Here is a 21,131-nt window from a genome sequence, read left to right on the forward strand (position 1 = left end):
ACTGTGCTGTCTTGCCGGGTCCCGAAGAGCCAGAGGACGATCGCCGCCACTACCACTCAGGTTGTTCTTGTGTGGACGAGCTTCCCCAAGTTGGTTCAGGAAACATTGCAACTCTTCAAGAGACTCTAAAAGCCTCGATTTAAGATTGTGTACTACTTTCAGATTTGCTGGGCAAAGCAAGGCATACTTGATACCTCTTTGCCTGAGAGATTTCTTAATCCTGGTGAAACCAGCCCACCACTGTCTGCTCAGATGGAGCGCATCACATGACCTCCCCCATTTTTGACCACTGCTGCAGACTGAGTCAAGGATTTCAAAATATTGTCCACGATGATACCCAGATCTTTTCTTGAGTGGTAATTCTTAATATGGAACCTATCACCATGTATTTACAGTGTGGGTTACTTTCCTTATGTATATCACTTTGCACTTGTACACATTACATTTCATCTGCCATTTGGATGACCAATCTCCTCGTCTCACAAGATCCTGTTGCAATTGCTCACAGTCTGCTTGTGATTTAACAGCTTGGAATAATTTTGCCTTGTCTGCAAATGTGATCACCTCACTCATCGTTCCCATTTCCAGATCATTTATAAATATATTAAAAAGCACTGGTCCCAGGATAGATCCCTGAGGCACTCTGCTCTTTACCTTTTTCCACTTAGAAAACTGACCATTTAGTCCTAATTTCTGTTTCCTATCTTTTTTTTATTTTATTTTTATTTATGAGATATTTTTATACCTAACAAAGCATTAGACCTTGTTAAAGAAACACATTGGGGCGGATTTTAAAACGAGCGCGAATAGCCTACTTTTGTTTGCGCTCCAGGCGCAAACAAAAGTACGCTGGATTTTAGTAGATACTCGCGGAGCCGCGCGTATCCACTAAAATCCTGGATCGGCGCGCGCAAGGCTATGAATTTTGTATAGCCGGCGCGCGCCGAGCCACGCAGCCTACCCCGTTCCCTCCAAGGCCGCTCCGAAATCAGAGCGGCCTCGGAGGGAACTTTCCTTTGCCCTCCCCTCACCTTCCCCTCCCTTCCCCTACCTAACCCACCCGCCCGGCCCTATCTTAACCCCCCCCTTACCTTTGTCGGGGGATTTACGCCTCCCTCTGGGAGGCGTAAATCCCCGCGCGCCAGCGGGCCTCCTGCGCGCCGGGCCGCGACCTGGGGGCGGGTACGGAGGGCGCGGCCACGCCCCCGGGCCGTAGCCACGCCTCCGTACCCGCCCCCAAAACGCTGCCGACACGCCCCCGAAACGCCGCGATGACCGGGCCCGCCCCCCGACACGCCCCCGACACGCCCCCCTCCGAGAACCCCGGGACTTACGCGAGTCCCGGGGCTCTGCGCGCGCCGGGAGGCCTATGTAAAATAGGCTTCCCGGCGCGCAGGGCCCTGCTCGCGTAAATCCGCCTGGTTTTGGGCGGATTTACGCGAGCAGGGCTCTGAAAATCCGCCCCATTTTGAATAGGGAAATAAAGCAAATAAGCTTCTTGCCTGGCAATTAAAAGGCAACAAGCACAGGAACACATTTTAAAAATAAAATATCAGGAGAGTCACTTTATTTATGATAATAATCACGTAAGAAAACGCTTTGTACAATTTTACTATAGTAACAGAGTAATGACGGCAGAAAAGGTCCAAATGGTCCATCCAGTCTGCCCATCAAGCTTCTTGTGGTAGGAGCTGCCGTGTCGTGCAGGTTACCCCATGTAACTTATATGCAGCGGATACCTCTATTTGAGAGGAAATGACGGATCAATATTTGGAATCCCCCATTCTACCTTTTATACCTCAAGAAACCAGCCAAATATTAGACCGTGAAATTACAGGACCTGAAGTTTAGCTACCGTAGCTTTATTTAAATCAATCAAAGCCCTTGAGTTGAATGGATTTTCAGTACAGTTTGATAAGTATTTAAAGTGAAGATGTATAAACCTTGTTGAGTGATCCTGTACTGCCTAAATGTATGGAAATGGTGGGAATTACAGTTTTGCCTAAACTGGGGAAAGATCCAATTTTGTGTAATTTATTTAGACTTATTTCTCTCCTTAATCTGCATTTGAAAATACTAGATAAAATACTTGCAACGCAGCTATATTTCATTATGCCAGTGGTGGTATGTGAAGCCCAAGATGGATTCATACTGGGAAGACAAGGCACAGACAATATTAGGAAAAATATTAATTTGATATGGAGGGCAAAGAAGGAGAGAATACCTGCGCTTCTGTTGGAGATAGACGTTGAAAAAGCTTTTGACTGTATACATTGGGTTTACATGTCTAGGGCTTTACAGAAGGTTGGCCTGTGCCTGAATTACTTGTTCTGGTTGAGAGTCCTATGTTCTTCTCCTAAGCATGTATTAAGGTGAATGGGAGATATTCCATTGATTTTTCCCTGGGGAGAGTTATACACCAGGGGCGTCCTCTTTCACCTCTGCTTTTCACATTAATTGTGGAACCTTTTGCAGAAAGAGTGCGGCGAAATGAGGATATCAGAGGTATCCAGTTGGATAGTCAGTATTCAAGATATGACTATTTGCATTCTCTTTATAGCAACAAAGCCCTTCTTTTCTTTACCCATGTTGATTCGAGAAATGGAATTGTTTGGAAGGTTATCTGGTTTCAAAGTTAACATGTCAAATCGCAACTCTTGAATTTAGTTTGGATGAAGCCCAAGTAAATCAAATACAAAATAACTTCCTTTTTAAATGGGCAAAAAGGAGTATTAGATTCCTTGGAGTACAATTAGAAGCACATTGGCAACAGCTATTTCCACTGCACTATATACTCCTGATGGAAAAAACAATAAAGGAGTTGGAGATATGGTCAAGGTATAACTTTTCATGGCTTGGGCGTATTGCTATGATTAAAAGGACTACCCCGAAGGCAGAATAGTTCGGGAGGCAGAGCCACAGGCAAAGGTCTTCACCCGGGAACCAGGACCCCCCAGGAGGAGCCCGTAGGGTCCTAGAAACTTGGGACCTGTGCACAGTAACAGTCTTATAGAGAAAGGCCTGGGCAAGGGGTAAAGCACAGAGTCCAGAAAACAGGGAGCTGGGAGGCCAGCTAGAGTCTAGCCTGTGGAATGGAAACAGTCTGAGAACAGGCCAAGGTCTGTAGTAATCTGTGGAGTGGAACAGCGGGTTAACAGGAGCAGAGTCTGTAACGTAATGGATACTGTAACCAGCTGGAAGCAAGACTGAAGTCTGTAGCGTGCAGCGGGGCCGAAGCAGGTGAAGAGTAGACACGGAGGCGAGCAAGGCTGGAGTCTGTAGCGTGCAGCAGGGCTGAAGCAGATGGTGAGCAGAACCGGAGGCGAACCCCGGTCCGGCCGGGCTGCCCGAAGAAGCAGTCTCAGGAACAGGCAGGGTCGGAGGCAGGCAGCAGTCAGGAGCAGAGTCAGGCACAGGCTGAAGTCAATGGCAGGCGGCAGGCAGAAGCGGAGTCAGGAACAAGCAGAGGTCGGTGGCTGGCGGCAGGCAGAAGCGGAGTCAGGAACAAGCAGAGGTCAACCGGAACGTAGAACAGCAGCAGCGCAACTATTTATTTATTTATTTATTTAACAGTTTTTTATACCGACCTTCATAGTAAATTACCATATCGGATCGGTTTACAGTTTAACAAAGGGAAAAAAAAAACTAGAGTAACAAATTCACGTAAACGAAAGATAACAATAAGTAGGAATAAGTCAAAGTTACAATCAACAGGGGGCGAGAACTTGGAAGCTTGCAACAAGCTGGAAAGAAGAAAGGCCAGTAAAAGTAATTTTACCATAGCGTGTACAAGTTAAAAAAACTTAAGAACGGTACTTTAACCTGAATGTCTCAGAGTCCATTTATTTTTTCTTTGAGAAATGGAGTGCCAGACCGGGTAGGAATGAAGGCCAACTAGTGATTGTCTGGTGGTTCAGGGAAGGCTTGGTGAAAGAGCCAGGTTTTAAGTCTTTTTCTGAAAGTTAAAAGGCATGGCTCCAGTCTGAGGTTTGAACTACTAACAGTAGCGAACCTCGTTGCAAGGCAATGAGTAGACGGGTGAACGCTGGTTAAATCAGGCTTGGGGCGTGTCCTCGTTAAGCCAGGCGGGACCAGACTTCCGGCGGCCGTGCGTCCAAAGTGTGCGTCCCTGCGCGCGCGCGTGGCAGCAACGAGACGATCAGGCAATGGCGGAATCCCAGCGTGCCCAGAGGAGCCGCGGGAGCGGCGTCTCCCCCAACGGAGGTGAGCACTCAGCACAGCAGAAAGAGAGGAAGCGGTGGCGACCGCAACAGGTGCATAGTGTTTTGTACTGTATTCTTTGCTCAATGGGCAACCAGTGTAATTCAGCTAGGTTTTCGGTGATGTGACCTCTTTTACTTTTACCGGTCAGAATTCTTGCAGCAGTGTTTTGTAGTATTTGGAGTGGTCTTAGTGTGGTATATGGTAAACCTAGTAGTAGGGCGTTACAATAATCAGTGCTTGCAAAAATTAAAGCTTGTAACACTGATCGAAAGTTAGTAGCTGTTAGTAGTGGTTTAAGTCTTCTGAGAATCATGAGTTTGGTGTATCCTTCCTTTACTTTTAAAGATATATGTTGTTTCAAGCTTAGGGCCTCATTTTCTAAAGTATCGCAGGCCTGCGATACTTTAGAAGATGAGGGGCGGGGAGCCGAAATGGGGGGAAGGCCTGCGCTAGCCGGCAGCGATTGCACCATCGCGGTGTGATCGCTGCCGGTTTCGCACCCAATAGCGCCACCATAGGAGGTATAGCTATTGGGAGCAAAAGCTGACGCGAAAAGGCACTTACCTTTTCGCTGTCGGCACCATCTTCGCGGAGTCGGCCCCGGTGACGCCCCGACTCCTCCTCTTCTGGGGCCGACTCCGCCCCCATTTTGGTATCGCACGCGAAAAGGGACATTTCGCGTGCAAAACGTCCCTTACCGTGTGCAATACTTTTAGAAAATGAGGCTCTTAGTTCTGTATCAATTATCACTCCAAGGTTCGTACTTTCTCTGCTAATTCTATTTTTTTGATGTATTTGAGTGTATTGGGCTTTGAATGACCTCTATATTTTTACGTTCTAACTGTAGGAAATCTGTTTTCTCTATATTAATAACTAATTCCATTTGGTTTATAGCTGTTTGATGATATCGAGATACATGTTAGCTATGTTTAATGTTTTTTCCATTGTGTCGTCGATGGGTAGTAATAATTGAATATCGTCAGCGTATATGTAATGTGTGATGCCCAGACCAGCCAGCAGGTGACATAATGGCAACAGGTACCGTATTTTCCGGCGTATAAGACGACTTTTTAACCCCTGAAAATCTTCTCAGAAGTCGGGGGTCGTCTTATACGCCGGGTATCGTCTTATAGGGCAGCGCTTCCCACCGGTGTGTCGCCAAGCACCGGCAGGTGTGTCGTGTGCTCCCAGTCTCTCCCACTGCTCTTCCTTCCCTGCTGCCGTTGCCGCTGGGCTATCAGCACGTTCAAGCCCAGCGGGAACGGCAGTGGTGCAAAAAAAAAAAAAGCTGTGGCATCCGCGGCTGGCCTTTTCTTCTTCCCGCCCCCCCCCCCCCCCCCCGACCCTGAACAGGAAGTGATACGCGGTGGTGGGAAGGAGAAAGAGCCGTGCCGCATGAAAAAATAGCAGCGGCGACAGCAGCATCGGCCCCCGAGCAATCGAAGCAGCTGATAATAGGGAAAGGAGACAGCAGCGTGAGCCTCCCACGGCCGATGGGATTCTTCTTTCTTGGCCTGCGGGGGCTGGAGGAGGAGGCTGCTGCAGCTACCATTTGTGCTCGGGGGGGGCGGGGGAGGGGAGAGGAAGTGAGTGAGTGAGTGAGAGAGAGAGAGAGAGAGAGAGAGAAGCAGCCAGCTAGCCTGTGTGTAAGTGAGAGAATGCATTTGATTGAGAGCATGTGTGTGATTGAGAGAAACTGGTCAGAGAGCTCATGTGTGTGTATATGTGAGAGACAATGAAAGTGACTGCTCAGAGAGATGACTGAGGTGTATGTGAGTGTGAGAGAGAGAAAAAGCATGGAAGTGAGAAATCTGGGTATGTGAGAAAGCATGGGAGTAAGAAGCCTGATTATGTGAGAGAGAGCATGGGAGTGGGAGGGCTGTGTGTGTGTGCGTGCATGAGAGAGAGACTGGTTGATAAGGTGACGGTGTGTGTGAGAGAAAGACTGGTGTGTGTGAATGTGAGAGAAAGAATGTGATTCAGGGAATGAGAAGCCTGTGCACGTGGAGAGCGAGCATGGAAATGAGAGAGAGACTGGTGTGTGTGTGTGTGTGTGTGTGTGAGACAGAGAAAGTGATTATGAGAGTGAGAAGCCCTTATATGTACGGTAAGCAGAACACGGGAGTGGGAAGCCTGTGTGTGTGTATGGCATGAGAGAAACTGTTCAGGAAGGTGTCTGGTGTGTGTGTCAAAGACTGTTTGGGAAATGATTGGTGTGTGAGAGACAGAAACTGGTCATGGGGACATGACTGGTATGGTGTGTGTGTGTGAGAGACATGGGCCCTAAGGAAGAGGAAGAGGAATAGGAGAGCTGCTGGAGGGGGTAACTAAAGGTGGCTTTTAAAGTTTATTTTTCTTGATTGACTGCCATTTTAATTATTTAATATTATGTGATGTATCTGCTTTTTTGAAATATTTTATTGGTGTTTGGAGAATGTTTAATAGTTCTTATGAGTTTTTAATTGTTGGATGTTATTCTGTTCATAGCTGTTTTGAAACATTTATTCTGCTTATTAGTATAGTTTTACAATTATTTCTGTGTGGGGATCTCTAGCTGCTTGCTAGTTCTGTTTTCCTAATAAGAGGTGTATTGGTTTTTAGGGCCTGATATAGGGTATTTTTAGTTTTGCCCTTTCATAGATAGGGTTGCTCCTGTTTGAGTGTAAAATTATTTTTTTTCTTAAAAATGTGTATAAAAAGGGGGGGTCGTCTTATACGCCCAGTCGTCTTATACGCCGGAAAATACGGTATATGTTAAAGAGTGTAGCTGATAGGGCTGTCTCCTGTGGTACTCCTGTTTGAAGGTTTATTTTTTCTGACATTACGTCTTTGATCTTTACTTGGAAGTATCTGTTATTTAGGTATGATCTGAAACATTTGATTGTTTTGTTACTTAATCCTATTTCTCCTAATCTATTTAATAGTACGTCATGATTTACTGTGTCAAAGGCTGCTGACAGGTCTAGCATCACTAGGATGTAATGTTTACCACTGTCGAAACCTCTCATGATATTGTCTGTTAGCACAAGCAGTAGTGTCTCTGTACTGTAGTGTTTGCGAAAGCCATGTTGTGATGGATACAGGATATTATTGCTATCTAAGTGCTCCGCCAATTGATTTTGTATAGTTTTCTCTATTAATTTTGCAATTAGGGGTAAATTTGATACTGGTCTGTAATTGCTCAGGTTCAGCGGGTCGCTGTTTTTCGTCTTTAAAATTGGTTTTACGATTGCCCCGTTTAGAGTATCTGGCATGTCTCCTTCCTCTAAGGATAGATTAATGATCTTTGCTAATATCGGAGATACTGTGTTGGCTACTTTTTTTTAGTCTATGGTTGGTATTGTGTCGTATGCATGTGGGGCAGGATTTAGTGTTTATAACATAGATTCGACTTCCAGTTCTGATATCTCATTGAATGTAGACCATTGTTTAACATCTCTTTTTTGCATTTTAATTTCTTGTTAAGTTATATTTGGAATTTTTGTTTTTAGGTTCATAATTTTGTCATTGAAAAAAGTCGCTATTTCATTACAACTATTTACTGGTAGGTTATGGGGAGAGTCAGATTTATCATTGGTGAGATTTTTTACTATGGTAAATAAGGTTCTCTGGTTATTTGCGAATTTCTCTATTTAGTGCTGTAGGACTGTTTCTTTGCGTTGAGAATTACTTGTTTATAGTAGGCTAGGTGCTTTCTGTATTTAGTTAGGTTTTCAGTTGTTTTATTTTTTCTCCATTCTTTTTCTTTTTTCCTCAGATTTCTTTTGACTTTGTTTATCTTTTCATTATGCCTGGGGTTTGTTTGGGTTCCTTGATGTTACTACATTTTATTGGGTTTATTTCACTAGCTAGATTTTTGGTTGTTTGCATCCATGCTTTTGTGGCGGAGCAGCAGTTGGTGTAATCCATGTCTGTTTGTTTTTCTTCTAATTTGTCTTTCAGAGTTTCTATATTGTACGATGGGCGATATTTAAATTCAGTGGGTTCTCTTTTTTTATGTGTCGTTTGTGGTTCAGTATATTTGATAGATGATTGTATGAGGAAGTGATCCGAACAAGGTATTTGTGTATGGTCTGTTTTAATGTGTTCTAAGTGGCTGTAATTGATAAATGATAAATCAAGAGAGTGTCCTGCTTTGTGAGTGGGCTTGACAGTAGTTAGAGTGAATCCTAGTGCTGTCATAATATCTATTAGTGTTTGGCAGGTGTTGGATAAGGGATTTGCGTCCATGTGAAGGTTGAAGTCACCTAGTACAATGGAGGGTTTTGAAGTATTTAAGTGTGTTGTTAGGAATTCAATGAGTGGTGAGATATTTAATTCTAGTAGGCTTGATGGACAGTATATCAGGCATATTTGTATGTTATTGGTTTCAAAACGGGCAATGTCGTGGTTCCTTGGAGGTGTTGTTGGGATTAGTTTACATTTAAATTTTTTTTCAGTTATTAACATTAGAAACCCCCCCCCCTCTTTTATTTATTCTGGGGATTGAAAAAACATCCTAGTTCCTGTGTGCTATTTGGTTCTTTCAGACAGTGTCTGATTTTTTTTAACCATGATTCGGTGATTGCAATAAAGTTTTGTTTTGTGTAATGATTGGGAATTTCTTTGTGATGGATTGTGCGTTAACTAGAAGGAAGGTTAGCATTACCAAATTATTTGACATAGCATTACCGCAATGGAACTATTTATTCCAGGTCCTACCTATTGAAATTCCAAACAAATGTATACAGCTTGTACAGAAAAGAGTCTTCAATTATATTTGGAGGAAAAGACCTCCTCGGACAGCGAGAAAGGTCCTATTCATAAAGAAAGAGAGAGGGGATTAGCAACGCCACATTTTTGGCAATATTATGAATATTATATAGCAGCCCAAATCAGAGTGATTTGTCAATGGATGCCAAAGAATGCACTTAAACAATGGGTAGTGCTGAAAAAGCAGGGATTCCTTATGCATCTCTGTATGCTAAGATATGGGGTTCACCTAGGGTGGGTGTGGCTATACTGTTGGACAACCCATTCATGGCACTGACAGTAAAGATATGGAAAACTGCAGGGTGTTACTAACCGGACATGATATGAATTACCCTAGTATGGATATGAAGTCATACAGTGGACCTAATCAACAGGCAGATATGACTTTATACTTTCATAGATGGCAAAGACTGGGTGTATGGTGTTGTGAACAATTATTTTGTGATTAAAAAATTTGGGAATTTGACTAATTTAAAGTGCGATTTGGGATGCTTGAGTTGGAGAGGTTTTATATATCTCTAGATCAGATATTGATCTAGAGATATATAAAATCTAAACTAAGATTTAAGATTTAGATATATAAGATCTAGCTCTAAACTCCTCCAAATTTAAATTAAGATTTAGATATATAATTTAAATTAAGATTTAGATTAAATTAAGATTTAAATTAAGATTTAGATATATAAGATCTAGCTCTAAACTCCTCCAAAACAGAGCTGCTCCTTATCTCTCCTCACCTCCCTCCCAAACCACCGATCTCCAACGATCCAGCTTTCAACGTCATAACACCCCAACCCACAGTAAGAGACCTTGGGGTTATCATAGATCAACAACTCAATCTCAAAAAACAGATCAACTCCATCCTCAAAGAAGGTTTCTTCAAGCTTCACATCCTGAAGAAACTCAGACCCCTCCTCCACTCTCATGACTTCCGCACCGTCGTCCAAGCCACCCTTTCCTCAAAGCTGGACTACTGTAATGCCCTCTTCCTCGGCCTACCCTCCTCCACCACCAAGCCCTTACAAATGCTCCAGAATGCCATCGCCAGGGTCATCACCAACTCAAGGAAAGCTGATCACATTACCCCTATACTCAAAGAACTCCACTGGCTCCCCATCGCATCCCGAATTCTCTTCAAAATTCTAACCATAGTGCACAAGTCCATCCACTCGCACAATTCCAATTGGTTGGATGAACCCTTTCGTCCTATACACACTGAACGACCCACTCGCACTGTCAACAAAGGCACCCTCTCCATTCCCCCTTTGAAAAAAGCCCACCTCTCCTCTACTAGGGACCGTGCACTATCCATTGCAGGCCCTAAACAATGGAACGCCCTCCCTACCACTCTCAGGCTAGAGCCATGTTACGCCAAGTTCAGAAAAAAACTTAAAACATGGCTCTTCCGACAAGCCTACCCTGATTAAGTACACTGACTTCCGCAAGTATCTTGCCTACGCCTTGTATATTCCTGTAAATAGTCCGTTGCAGTTTTATTTATTGCTTTAATTTCCTCCACCTCCTGCTCTTTGTATACTCCTCCTTGTTCGCCCTCCCTGTTCATTGTAATTTCTGCCTTTAAAGTTACATTGTAAACTGGTATGATGTATGCATACTAATACCGGTATATAAAAGTTTTTAAATAAATAAATAAATACATATTGTATGCTTGGAGAGCTTATTAAATGTCAAGTAATGCGCAATCTAATCCCATTTGAAGAGTTATGTTTTAAAGTCAGTACAATGAAGGTGGTAGCTCCTAATATGGAACCTAACATTGTGTAACTATAGCATGGGTTATTTTTCCCTATATGCATCACCTTGCACTTATCCACATTAAATTTCGTCTGCCATTTGGATGCCCAATTTTTTAGTCTCAGAAGGTCTTCCTGCAATTTATCACAATCTGCTTGTGATTTAACTACTCTGAACAATTTTGTATCATCTGCAATTTTGATTATCTCACTTGTCATATTTCTTTCCAGATCATGTATAAATATATTGAAAAGTACGGGTCCCAATACAGATCCCTGTGTTGCAGTCTGACACTGCAGGCGAGGTAGTGGACCCTTGGGCCGGCCCACCTAGGATGACAGGGTAGGCCGGGAGGCGGAGCCACAGGCTGGCGGTATTCACCCGGGAACCAGGAACCCCCCAGGAGGAGCCCGTAGGGTCCTGGAACCTTGGGACTTAGGAAATAGGCTGAATGTTCAGTGGCAGGGATGGCCTTAGGCCGGAGCTGTAGCAAAGGAAGTCCAAAGGTATTTGGTAGTCCGAGGATCGGCTGTACAGGCCGAGGGCCAGCTGATGGCAAGACAGCGGGCGGCAGCGGGCACTGTAGCTAACCGGATACTGAGGCAGAGTCTGTAGTAAGCTGGAACTGAAGCAGGCTGTGGACTGGAACAAAGTCTGTAGCAGGTTGGAACTGAAGCAGGCTGTAGCAGGTTGGAACTGAAGCAGGCTGTAGGCTGGAACGGAGTCTGTAGCCGGCTGGAACTGAAGCAGTCTGTAGCGGGTTGAAACTGAAGCAGGCTGTAGCAGGTTGGAACTGAAGCAGGCTGTAGGCTGGAACAAGACCGAGAACAAGCCGGGGTCGGAGGCAGGCAGCAGACGAAAGCGAAGTCGGGGATGAACCAAGGTCAGAGGCAGGCGGCAGGCTGAAGCGAGTCAAAAGCAGTCCAAGGGTTAAAGGCAGGAACAACGAACAGACGAAGCGCAACTCAGAACTACTAGGTAGTAGTGAACCTCGTTGCAAGGCAAAGAGAAGGAGTCCGGGCGCCGGTTATATCGGCCTTAGGGTGTGACGTCATCAGCGCAGGCGGGGCCAGACTTCCGGGAGCTGTGCGCACAAAGTGGGCGTCCTCGCGCGTGCGCAAGGCAGCGGAGAGACGGGCAAGCAATGGCGGCCGCCACGTGGAGCAGGCAGTGCCGCCGGGGTCCCAGCCATGCGGAACGCGGCGTTTCCAGCGGCGGAGGTAGGCACCGTTCAGTCCTAGCGAAGGGGAAGCGGCAGAGACCGCAACACCCTGAGGCACTCCACTACCCACTCCCTTCCACTGAGAAAATTGTCCATTTAATCCTACTCTCTGTTTCCTGTCTTTTAACCAGTTTGTAATCCACGAAAGGACATCGCCACCTATCCCATGACTTTTTACTTTTCCTAGAAGCCTCTCATGAGGAACTTTGTCAAACGCCTTCTGAAAATCCAAATATACTACTATATCTATCGGTTCACCTTTATTAACTGCTTCAAAAAAGTGAAGCAGATTTGTGAGGCAAGACTTGCCCTGGGTAAAGCCATGCTGACTTTGTTCCATTAAACCATGTCTTTCTATATGTTCTGTAATTTTGATATTTAGAACACTTTCCACTATTTTTCCTAGCACTGAAGTCAAGCTAACTGGTCTGTAGTTTCCCGGATTGCCCCTGGAACCCTTTTTAAATATTGGGGTTACATTAGCCACCCTCCAGTCTTCAGGTACAATGGATGATTTTAATGATAGGTTACAAATTTTTACTAATAAGTCTGAAATTTCATTTTTGAGTTCCTTCAGAACTCTGGGGTGTATACCATCTGGTTCAGGTGATTTACTACTCTTCAGTTTGTCACTCAAGCCTACCACATCTTCTAGGTTCACTGTGATTTGGTTCAGTCCATCTGAATCATTACCCATGAAAACCTTCTCTGATACGGGTATTTTCCCAACATCTTCTTCAGTAAACACTGAAACAAAAAAATCATTTAATCTTTTTCTCTTCTCTGATTGCCGCTTTAACATCTCTATCATCTAAAGGTCCAACTGACTCCCCCACAGGCTTTCTGCTTCGGATATATTTTTAAAAGTTTTTACTGTGATTTTTTTGCCTCTACGGCCAACTTCTTTTCAAATTCTTTCTTAGCATTTAACTTACCAACGCTTATGCATTATCCTATTTTCTTCTGTTGGATCCTTCTTCCAATTTTTAAATGAAGATCTTTTGGCTAAAATAGCCTCTTTCACCTCCCCTTTTAACCATCCAATAATTGTTTTGCCTTCCTTCCACCTTTCTTAATGTGTGGAATACATCTGGATTGTGCTTCTAGAATTGCACACTTTTTACCTTTGTAGCTGCTCCTTTCAGTTTGTTTCTAACTATTTTTCTCATTTTATCACAGTTTCCCTTTTGAAAGTTCAGCACGAGAGCCGTGGATTTGCTTACTGTCCCCCTTCCAGTCATTAATTCAAATTTGATCATATTATGATCACTATTGCCAAGTGGCCCCACCATCATTACCTCTGTCACCAAATCCTGAGCTCCACTGAGAATTAGATCTAAAATTGCTCCCTCTCTTGTCGGTTCCTGAACCAATTGCTCCATAAAGCTGTCATTTATTCCATCCAGGAACTTTATCTCTCTAGCATGTCCCGATGATGCATTTACCCAGTCAGTATTGGGGTAATTGAAATCTAAACTTACACAAAAAGAGTCGTCGGTTCACCACAACAGAAAATCAAATCAAAAAATGTGGAACCCAAAGTTATTTGAAATAGTAGCCTAAGAAGGTGTCAGCAAGCCTGACGTTGTGTGACTTTATAAATAGACACCAACCGGTCTTCTCAATCATTCACCTTCATCATACTTTAATACATCAAAAAAATTATTTTGTATGCTTTTTTCTTATTACTTAAAATAGTCCTCCCAGAAGACCAAGAAGGGCATGATATGCTTTCATATTTGCGACACTTTATACCTGCTTGCCTCGGTCTGCAATTTGATCTGCCGTTACAGATTGAGAGAGCACACAGCATCCCCTCCAGGTCCAGGTCTATCCTGCATGTGAAATATCCTTGGCCCATCGTGCTGAAAGTTTTGTATTATCAGCATACACTGAACATTCTTACTACCACTATAAGCCCCTTCACTTATGACTGTATCATGCCTTTGTTCATTCCTGATTTGGCTAAAACAACTGCCATTGGCGGAAGCTTTTCTTTGGGCGTGACGCGTTACAGAGAAATCAGAGCTCAGTATTGTCTGCTGTATCCAGAGAGAATGTGCATCACACACAATAACTCCACCAAGATGTATGATGTGCCCGAGGACTTACAAACATAACTTGATGACTTAATTATTTCCCAGCCGATGATAACCTGATATCCTTCCTTTAATCAGGAATATTGGAGGAGTTACACATGCTTCTTTTGTGATCCTATCTGAATGCTTGGTTTCAGCTCCATTCCTGTTTGAACATGTGTCCCGGTGATTTTGCTACATTATTTAACTTCTTTTATGATATGCTGGTATTTATTACTGTTTAATGCTGCTCTTCTGTACCTTTTAGTTACCTGATTGGATTTTACAGTTGAACCTTTTTTCTTTAGCAACATCTCAGCCTCTCTTATTAATGAATCGCTGATGCTTTGAGCAGCTTACCCTTTGCCTCACTACACCCTGTTCATGTTTTCCTGCCTTTGGGAACCTTGGCTCCGCATTTTTGGTTTATCTGTGCAGATTTGCTTTCTTTTCTTTCGTGCCTATCTCTAGCTTCTCTCTTTCTTCTCTCTTACTGGAGCTTCTGTTACTCTGCTTCTTACTTTAATTATTATAGTACAGTTGTGATTTTTGCAACATCTATGCAATACATATTCACACTATACTTTATCATTTTTATGGCTACCAATCTGAAAGTATTTTCAATGTTAATGGGTTAAATCATTGCATAAAAAGGAAAAATATTCTTGCTCATTTTAGGTCTCTTCACCCTAATACAGTTTATTGTGCAGGAAACTCATCTTTCACACGGGGAGTCCATGAAATTCAATTAAGATTAGGTACTTCGCTCCTGCGCAGCAGAATAAACAAGGTGTAACTATATTGATACATAAGTCTCTTCCAATTCTAATTCTTGAGCAAGATGCTGGTCCTGAGGGTAGATGGGTGGCAACTGTGATCTCAATATATGATAAAACCATATTACTTCTTAATGTATATCCTCCCAGTTCTACTGTCCTCTCTTTCTTCCAGGATATTTCCACACTGCTGTATAAACTTGTGAATTTACCAATGTTAATCAGTGGAGATTTTAATCAACCCTTAAATGTGATTATGGACTTGCAATCCTCTAGGTTAGGTAGGCCATCTCCTTTATATAAGGCTGTCATTAATCTTATGTTCACTCATGGATTGATTGACCCTTGGTGACTTTTACACCCCACTGATAAAGTCTTTTCTTTTTATTCATTTCCGCACCAGACTTATTCCCGTATTGATTTTTTTAAATCTCTTCAACCTGATGGGATCTGCATATAAAGCTGACATTTCTACCTTTACTCTGTCAAATTATGCTATGACCTATTTTTATGTTCATTAGGATCTACCTTCTCCTGATGTTCCCAGTAGGAAATTTAATGCGGATATTTTTGAAGATACTATTTTTCTGTGACAGATTTCTAGCAGATCTGAGGAGTTTTTAAAACTTAATGATACGCATGATATCTCCCAACATGTACTTTAGGAAGCCTATGAGACTACTATCAGAGGTGAGATCTTTAGTAACTCTTCTTAAGAAGTGCAAAGAATTCAAGCAAGAAGAAGCTTCCTTGGATTCTCAAATTTCACAGTTTAAGGAAGAACACATTAAATCCAATGTTCCTCTGATCCTTGCAAATTTATATAAATTGAAGTATCAATACAAAGAATTGCTGAGTCATCGTGCTGGTAAGACCCTGTTTTTGCAAGTTTCTAGTTACTACTCAGAGCAGAATATAAACTGGGTGATTATTAGCATGTTATTTACATGGCAAAAAAGAATGACAGAGGATTGCTGCTCTAAAATCCCCTCCTGGTGCAATGATGACTGCTTCGGTGGACATTGCAGACCAATTTAGTAAATTCTATCTTACTTTATAAACATCAGAATCATGCAAGGATCCCTCCCTTGTATGACTTTTTAAATTTTTCTGTATTTGATGTTATTTTACTATAGCCCTTGAGGCAGCCACTAGATGTGTGGCAAAACTCGGCTGAGTCGGGCTTTTTATAAAAACACGTCTCCACTACAATAAATACGTTCAAAGACATCTATTCTTCTGTTGTTTCCTCCATGGCTATCATAGATCGCCTTCCTCTTTGCTTCTTGGGTCCATCACTTATAAATCTATTACATCATCAGTCTCTCACCTTTCTCTCAATTACTGGAACTTTTTCTAAACAGATAATTTTACAATGAGGCACAAGACAAGGATGTCCCCTCTCTCCTCTATTGTTTAATCTTTCTCTTGAACCGCTATTGCTGTCCTTATGTAAAGACAGCTCAGTAATAGATAAGAAAATTAAAGATGTAGAAGCATAAATTATTGGCATATGCCGATGATGCACTTCTGTATGTGTGATCACCTGAGTCTGCTGTACTTGCCATTATATACTACATTTCAATCTTTGGTTCAATATTTGGTTATCATATTAACTGGAATAAGTCTGAAATGCCTCTTAATGAATGGGCTAATGAAGTGGATTCTCAGTTTCCACTTTTTTGTTGGCTTCATGATGGGATGAAGTATTTGGGCTTTTATTTCTATAACTATAGCAATGTTACCCTCTCAAAAGCAGAAGAGCGAATTTCTATCCTCCTTCCTGACAGTATGCTCCAGTGGTCACCTCTATTTCTCTTATGGTGGGGTCACTTAGATTCAATCAAGACGGTCTTAGCCCCACAGATTAATTTCATACTCGGCATGCTTCTGATTTATTTTTCATGTAAGTTCTATCAGTAAATTGATACTCTATTATCTCATTTTCTCTGGAACAATACAACTCTTCATATTGCTATGCAAAAATTAAAACTGCTTAGAACCAAGGGTCGTGTGAATTTCCCTGATTTATTTCCTTTACTACACTGCTTTTATTTTGCAGCAAAGCCTCACCTGGCTAACAGAGTCCCAGACTTGTGACCAATCTCCTCTATGGTTAGATGTGGAAGAGGCAATGGCTGATCCTGTGCCTCTCAGGTTCTTACCAGAATTTTCTTCAATGACTTGGTTTCATTTCCATCCAATTTTTTTAGCTATTTACACCGCATTTCATATTGCAGAACGCACTATTAAAGAATTGCTAATTCCTTGCAGACTATCGGTCTTGTCATGCTTGTGATTCAACTCCATTCCTGATTGCTCGCAAATCGATTATCTAGCCACTTTGGCATTAGGCTGGATTCTGGTCCCAAGGACAATTGATGGTTGAGATCTTATTATCTTTTCCTCAATTGGACAATATTTTTAAATTATCTCACTCTCAATATTTCTGGTGGGTTCAGTTACAATCATCTTCCTTAGATGTGAATATAGCTTCCCAGCCACCACAAGTGATATCTTATTAATCACGGTCACATAGCCTCTCACATTTACAAATATCTTAAGCTCTCAGCTTTAAAGCAATATATTGGGCTGGAGAAAACAAGGACTATTTATTGGAATAAATCTCTAAGAATCTCTCTCTCATTACGTTACTCAATCTGTTCTTTTTGGCACATAAAGCAATTTGGACCCCCTGGACTGTGTATAAAGCAGGTTTATTCCCATCTCATGCATGTTGGTCCAGTAGTTCATCTAAAGCTACACTTTCATATCTTGTATTTTATTGTTTAATTACTAATCATTCTTGACATGCCTGGGGCATGATATCTCGATTGCTAAATATTTCCAGTCCCCTAACATATAATATTGTTGTTGTAAAATCTCTTGCTCTTTTTCCTCTGTTGCCCCCTCCACAATGGAAATTGATGGATTTCCTATTCTTCATAGCTGTCCAGATGGTATTGTGCAATTGGAAAACAGCCACTAATCTGAAGTTTTCTTTTTGGTGGCTTACAGTTTGTCTCTGTTACAAATATGAAAAAGAAGCCACTGTTATGAGCGCCATTTGCGGCGCCCCGCGGCGGGCCGCAACCAGGGTCAGGTCGGCGGCCACGACGTTGTTAGCTCACCCTGAGCTTCGGAGGCTCCAGCTGTACAAGCAATCCCCTGTTCCGGCGTCTTCGCGGCCGCTGCTGCGGCCTCACTCAGCCGCATGGTCTCGGTGGTCTGGCTCCTCCCCCTTAGCCTCCTAGGAGCCGCGCGCGCGTCTGCTGTAGATATTTAATGGAGCCATATCCGGTCATGGCTTCCCACCTGGAACTCCTCCTCCTGGTTCCTGTATTTAAGACAAGGTCTGACACCTAGACCTTGCCTTGGTCTTGAGGCTTGGACTTGGTTCCTGTGTTGGTGTCCTGGATCTGCTCCCTGCTCTTCTCGTTGGATTGATTCTTGGTTCCTGATCTTTGGACCGGTGGTGGTGATCATCTGGTATCGACTTGGACTGGCTCTGGACTCTTCTCCTTTTTGTTCCTGGATCGGCTTCGGACCATTCTCCCGTCTGCTCCTGGACCGGCTCTCGACCTCTTTCTGGACTTCGACCCTTGGACTAGATTGGGACTACTCTTCAACGTACACTCCCGGACTTCTTACGACCTGCTGGAGGCGCCAGCCATCTGGAATCCATGACCTGTAGGAGGCGCCTGCATCCAGACCATCTTCATTCTTCTGGGAGTCTCCTAAGTCCCAGCAGCCGTGTCCCTACGGGCTCCTCCTGGGGGGATCACGAGCTTCCACGGCGAAGCCTTCATTTCATCTTCTTCAACAGGCCTTGCCATCCGACGGTGGAGACCGACGAGAGTTAACTTCCTTCTCGGCGGTACAGACTCTACCTCGGAACAGGGGTCCACTCTCCGATTCATAACAGCCACCATTCAACATCATCCGATTGCCAGTTGGCTGGTGATGTGGAAGTCAGTAGACCATTACTTTACAGTGTCATGATTTACTTAATATCCGGGATGTATCATTGCATGGGCACAGAACTGTGTATTTCTGTATTCAATGTATAGCTTGGAAGGTGCTACACCGTATGTATTCAACAATGTTTGTATGTTTGAAGCTCTGTTCTTTGCTTCTCTATGTTCCCTGTTCTTACAATAAAAAGATTTGATTAGAAACACGGCTCGATGGACCCTTGATCTAATGAAGTCTAGTGATTCTTATGTTTTTATGGTGGTTCTTTTTATCAAAATTATTTAGGTTATTTTGCTCAGAAAAGCTACTGATAGAAAAAGTAAGTGCAAACAGCTACAGGTAATTTTTTCTTGGGCAATTTTCGAAGGGAATTATGCTTATACTTTTCCTTAGAGAAATGGTGCAAACGCCATGGGAAAAAGTTCCTGTGGACCTTGCACTTGCCTGTATAGTTTTGAAAATGTCCAAGTTTGATATGCTGGTGGATGCACAGTAGATGTAGACTCTAACTGCAAACTTTGAATTTCACAGGTTCCACATTAGGTATTACCGGGATGTGCTGGCTATGATATTTGCCATAGAAGAAATTAATAAAACTCCAGAACTTTTACCAAATATCACTTTGGGGTTCCGCATCTTTGATTCCTGCATGTCTGAGATGAGAGCCATCTGGGGAATATTGGCACTGCTATCGGGGAAGCAGAGTCCTGTTCCTGCTTACAGCTGTCAAACGCATCCATTGCTAGCTGGTATTATTGGGGAAGTAATGTCATCCTTATCACTCCCTATGGCCAGGATTTTGGGAATCTTTAACTACCCACAGGTAACAAGAAAATTAAAATATTCCTGCTCCAGAATATTTCTACTGCTCCTTTGGGCTTCTAGATCTTTAGAGCCTGCCTCTATTGGGCTAATGCACTATGAGCCTTCTGTTGCAACTACCTGGGGGGATGTTCCTCTTTTTTAACCAACTGCAAACCTTCTAATCTGTAGCAAAAATCCTTGGCCAGAGTCTGAGATACCAAAAAGCTCATGGTGGAGCTTCATAGCCTTTCCTGGAAGAGGCAACACAGAGTTCCCAGAAGGGGGCAGTAAGGGCCTGCTGAATGCAGCACTGTTTGACCTACGGAAGGCAGCGGGTGAAAGCCAGAGAGGGACATGGCACAGAGGTCTGAGTGAGTTGCTGCAGGCTGGCCTGAGCAAGGTGCTGCAGAGGATCCAAAGAGTGGCATTGTGGAATGGCCAGAGTGTGGTGATAGTGATAGCCTAGAGGAGGCACTAGGTACCAGAGAGAACAGTGGAGAGCACTTGTAACAAATGCAAGAGAAACCACCACAGGAATACCCATAAAGTCCAAGGAATCTGGCCAGGCATGGACTGGAACCCAAAGCCAGCAATGGACTTAGTTAAAAGACTGAGGGTGCACACTGGCAAAGGGCAAAGTGGGTAGTCCTGATAGTGCTATCTGGGGTAATCCTAATGTGTTGGGGTGAGCTTGACCCTAGAACCCCAACCCCAAGCTTAGCTGGCAGCAGGCCAGATGAAGGGAAGTGGGGATTTGAGGCCCTTCCCTGGATGGGATTCAGGAGGAGTGTAAACATTTGGACCAACAGGTCCAAGCTGAGGGGGAGGGTATGTGAAGGTGTGGCCCTACTTTCCCTCCTTAAGCTGTGTGAGACAGGCATCTAGCATGGTCCACCTTAAATCTTACAGGGGGAGAGAGAGCCCAGTGAGTGGGATCCTGCCGGCAGGGGGATAAGAGTATGAGCCCAGCTGGGATCAGGAGGTTTGTGTCTCCAGGAGCCGGTGCTCCTGAATCTCTCTGGGAAGTTGTATTGTGAGTACACTGCAAAGGTAGGCAGTCTATAGGTCTGTAGCTTTGCTGTTTACTTGAATAAAAGTTAAAGTTGCATGAACAAAAGGCTGGAGTCAGCATGGGTCCTATTCTAGGCTATACAAATTTCACTTTCCTACACTACTGTTGTATAAAGTGTGAGTTTTGTTTGGGACTGATGTGCATTGTGGCAGCAGACTGTTCCTAAGAATAAACTGTAAATTAGCTGAACCTTAGATGTGAACAGGCCCAGATTTAGGCATAGGTAACATAGACAATTGCCAAGGGCTCCAAATTGTGAAGACACCAAATAACCAGGCTAAATAAGAACCTGCTTCTGTGTGCTTTAGGCCATGTGCTGGTAGCGATTCAAAGGGACACCACCATGGCACTCTGTTTACGGGTGTAAAAATCTTATATCTGGCCCTTGATGTGAAGAAATAGTACTGAGTCAGTCTGCTTTGAATTCTGTGATAAATCAAAGGTCCATATTAAGTCACTGATCTGATAGCAGA

The 21,131-nt window shown here is 43.4% G+C and overlaps 1 protein-coding gene across 1 annotated transcript in view; it reads left to right on the forward strand.

Annotated features, from left to right (window-relative positions):
• LOC115083177 (vomeronasal type-2 receptor 1-like) overlaps nt 1–21,131 on the forward strand; it is a 174,888-nt gene that overhangs the window by 33,077 nt on the left and 120,680 nt on the right. Inside the window, 1 exon segment of the mRNA XM_029586983.1 lies at nt 19,314–19,605. Within this exon segment, the coding sequence (XP_029442843.1) occupies nt 19,314–19,605 (292 nt within the window).

Source organism: Rhinatrema bivittatum, chromosome 2 (assembly GCF_901001135.1).
Source record: "Rhinatrema bivittatum chromosome 2, aRhiBiv1.1, whole genome shotgun sequence".
Lineage (NCBI taxonomy): Eukaryota > Metazoa > Chordata > Amphibia > Gymnophiona > Rhinatrematidae > Rhinatrema > Rhinatrema bivittatum.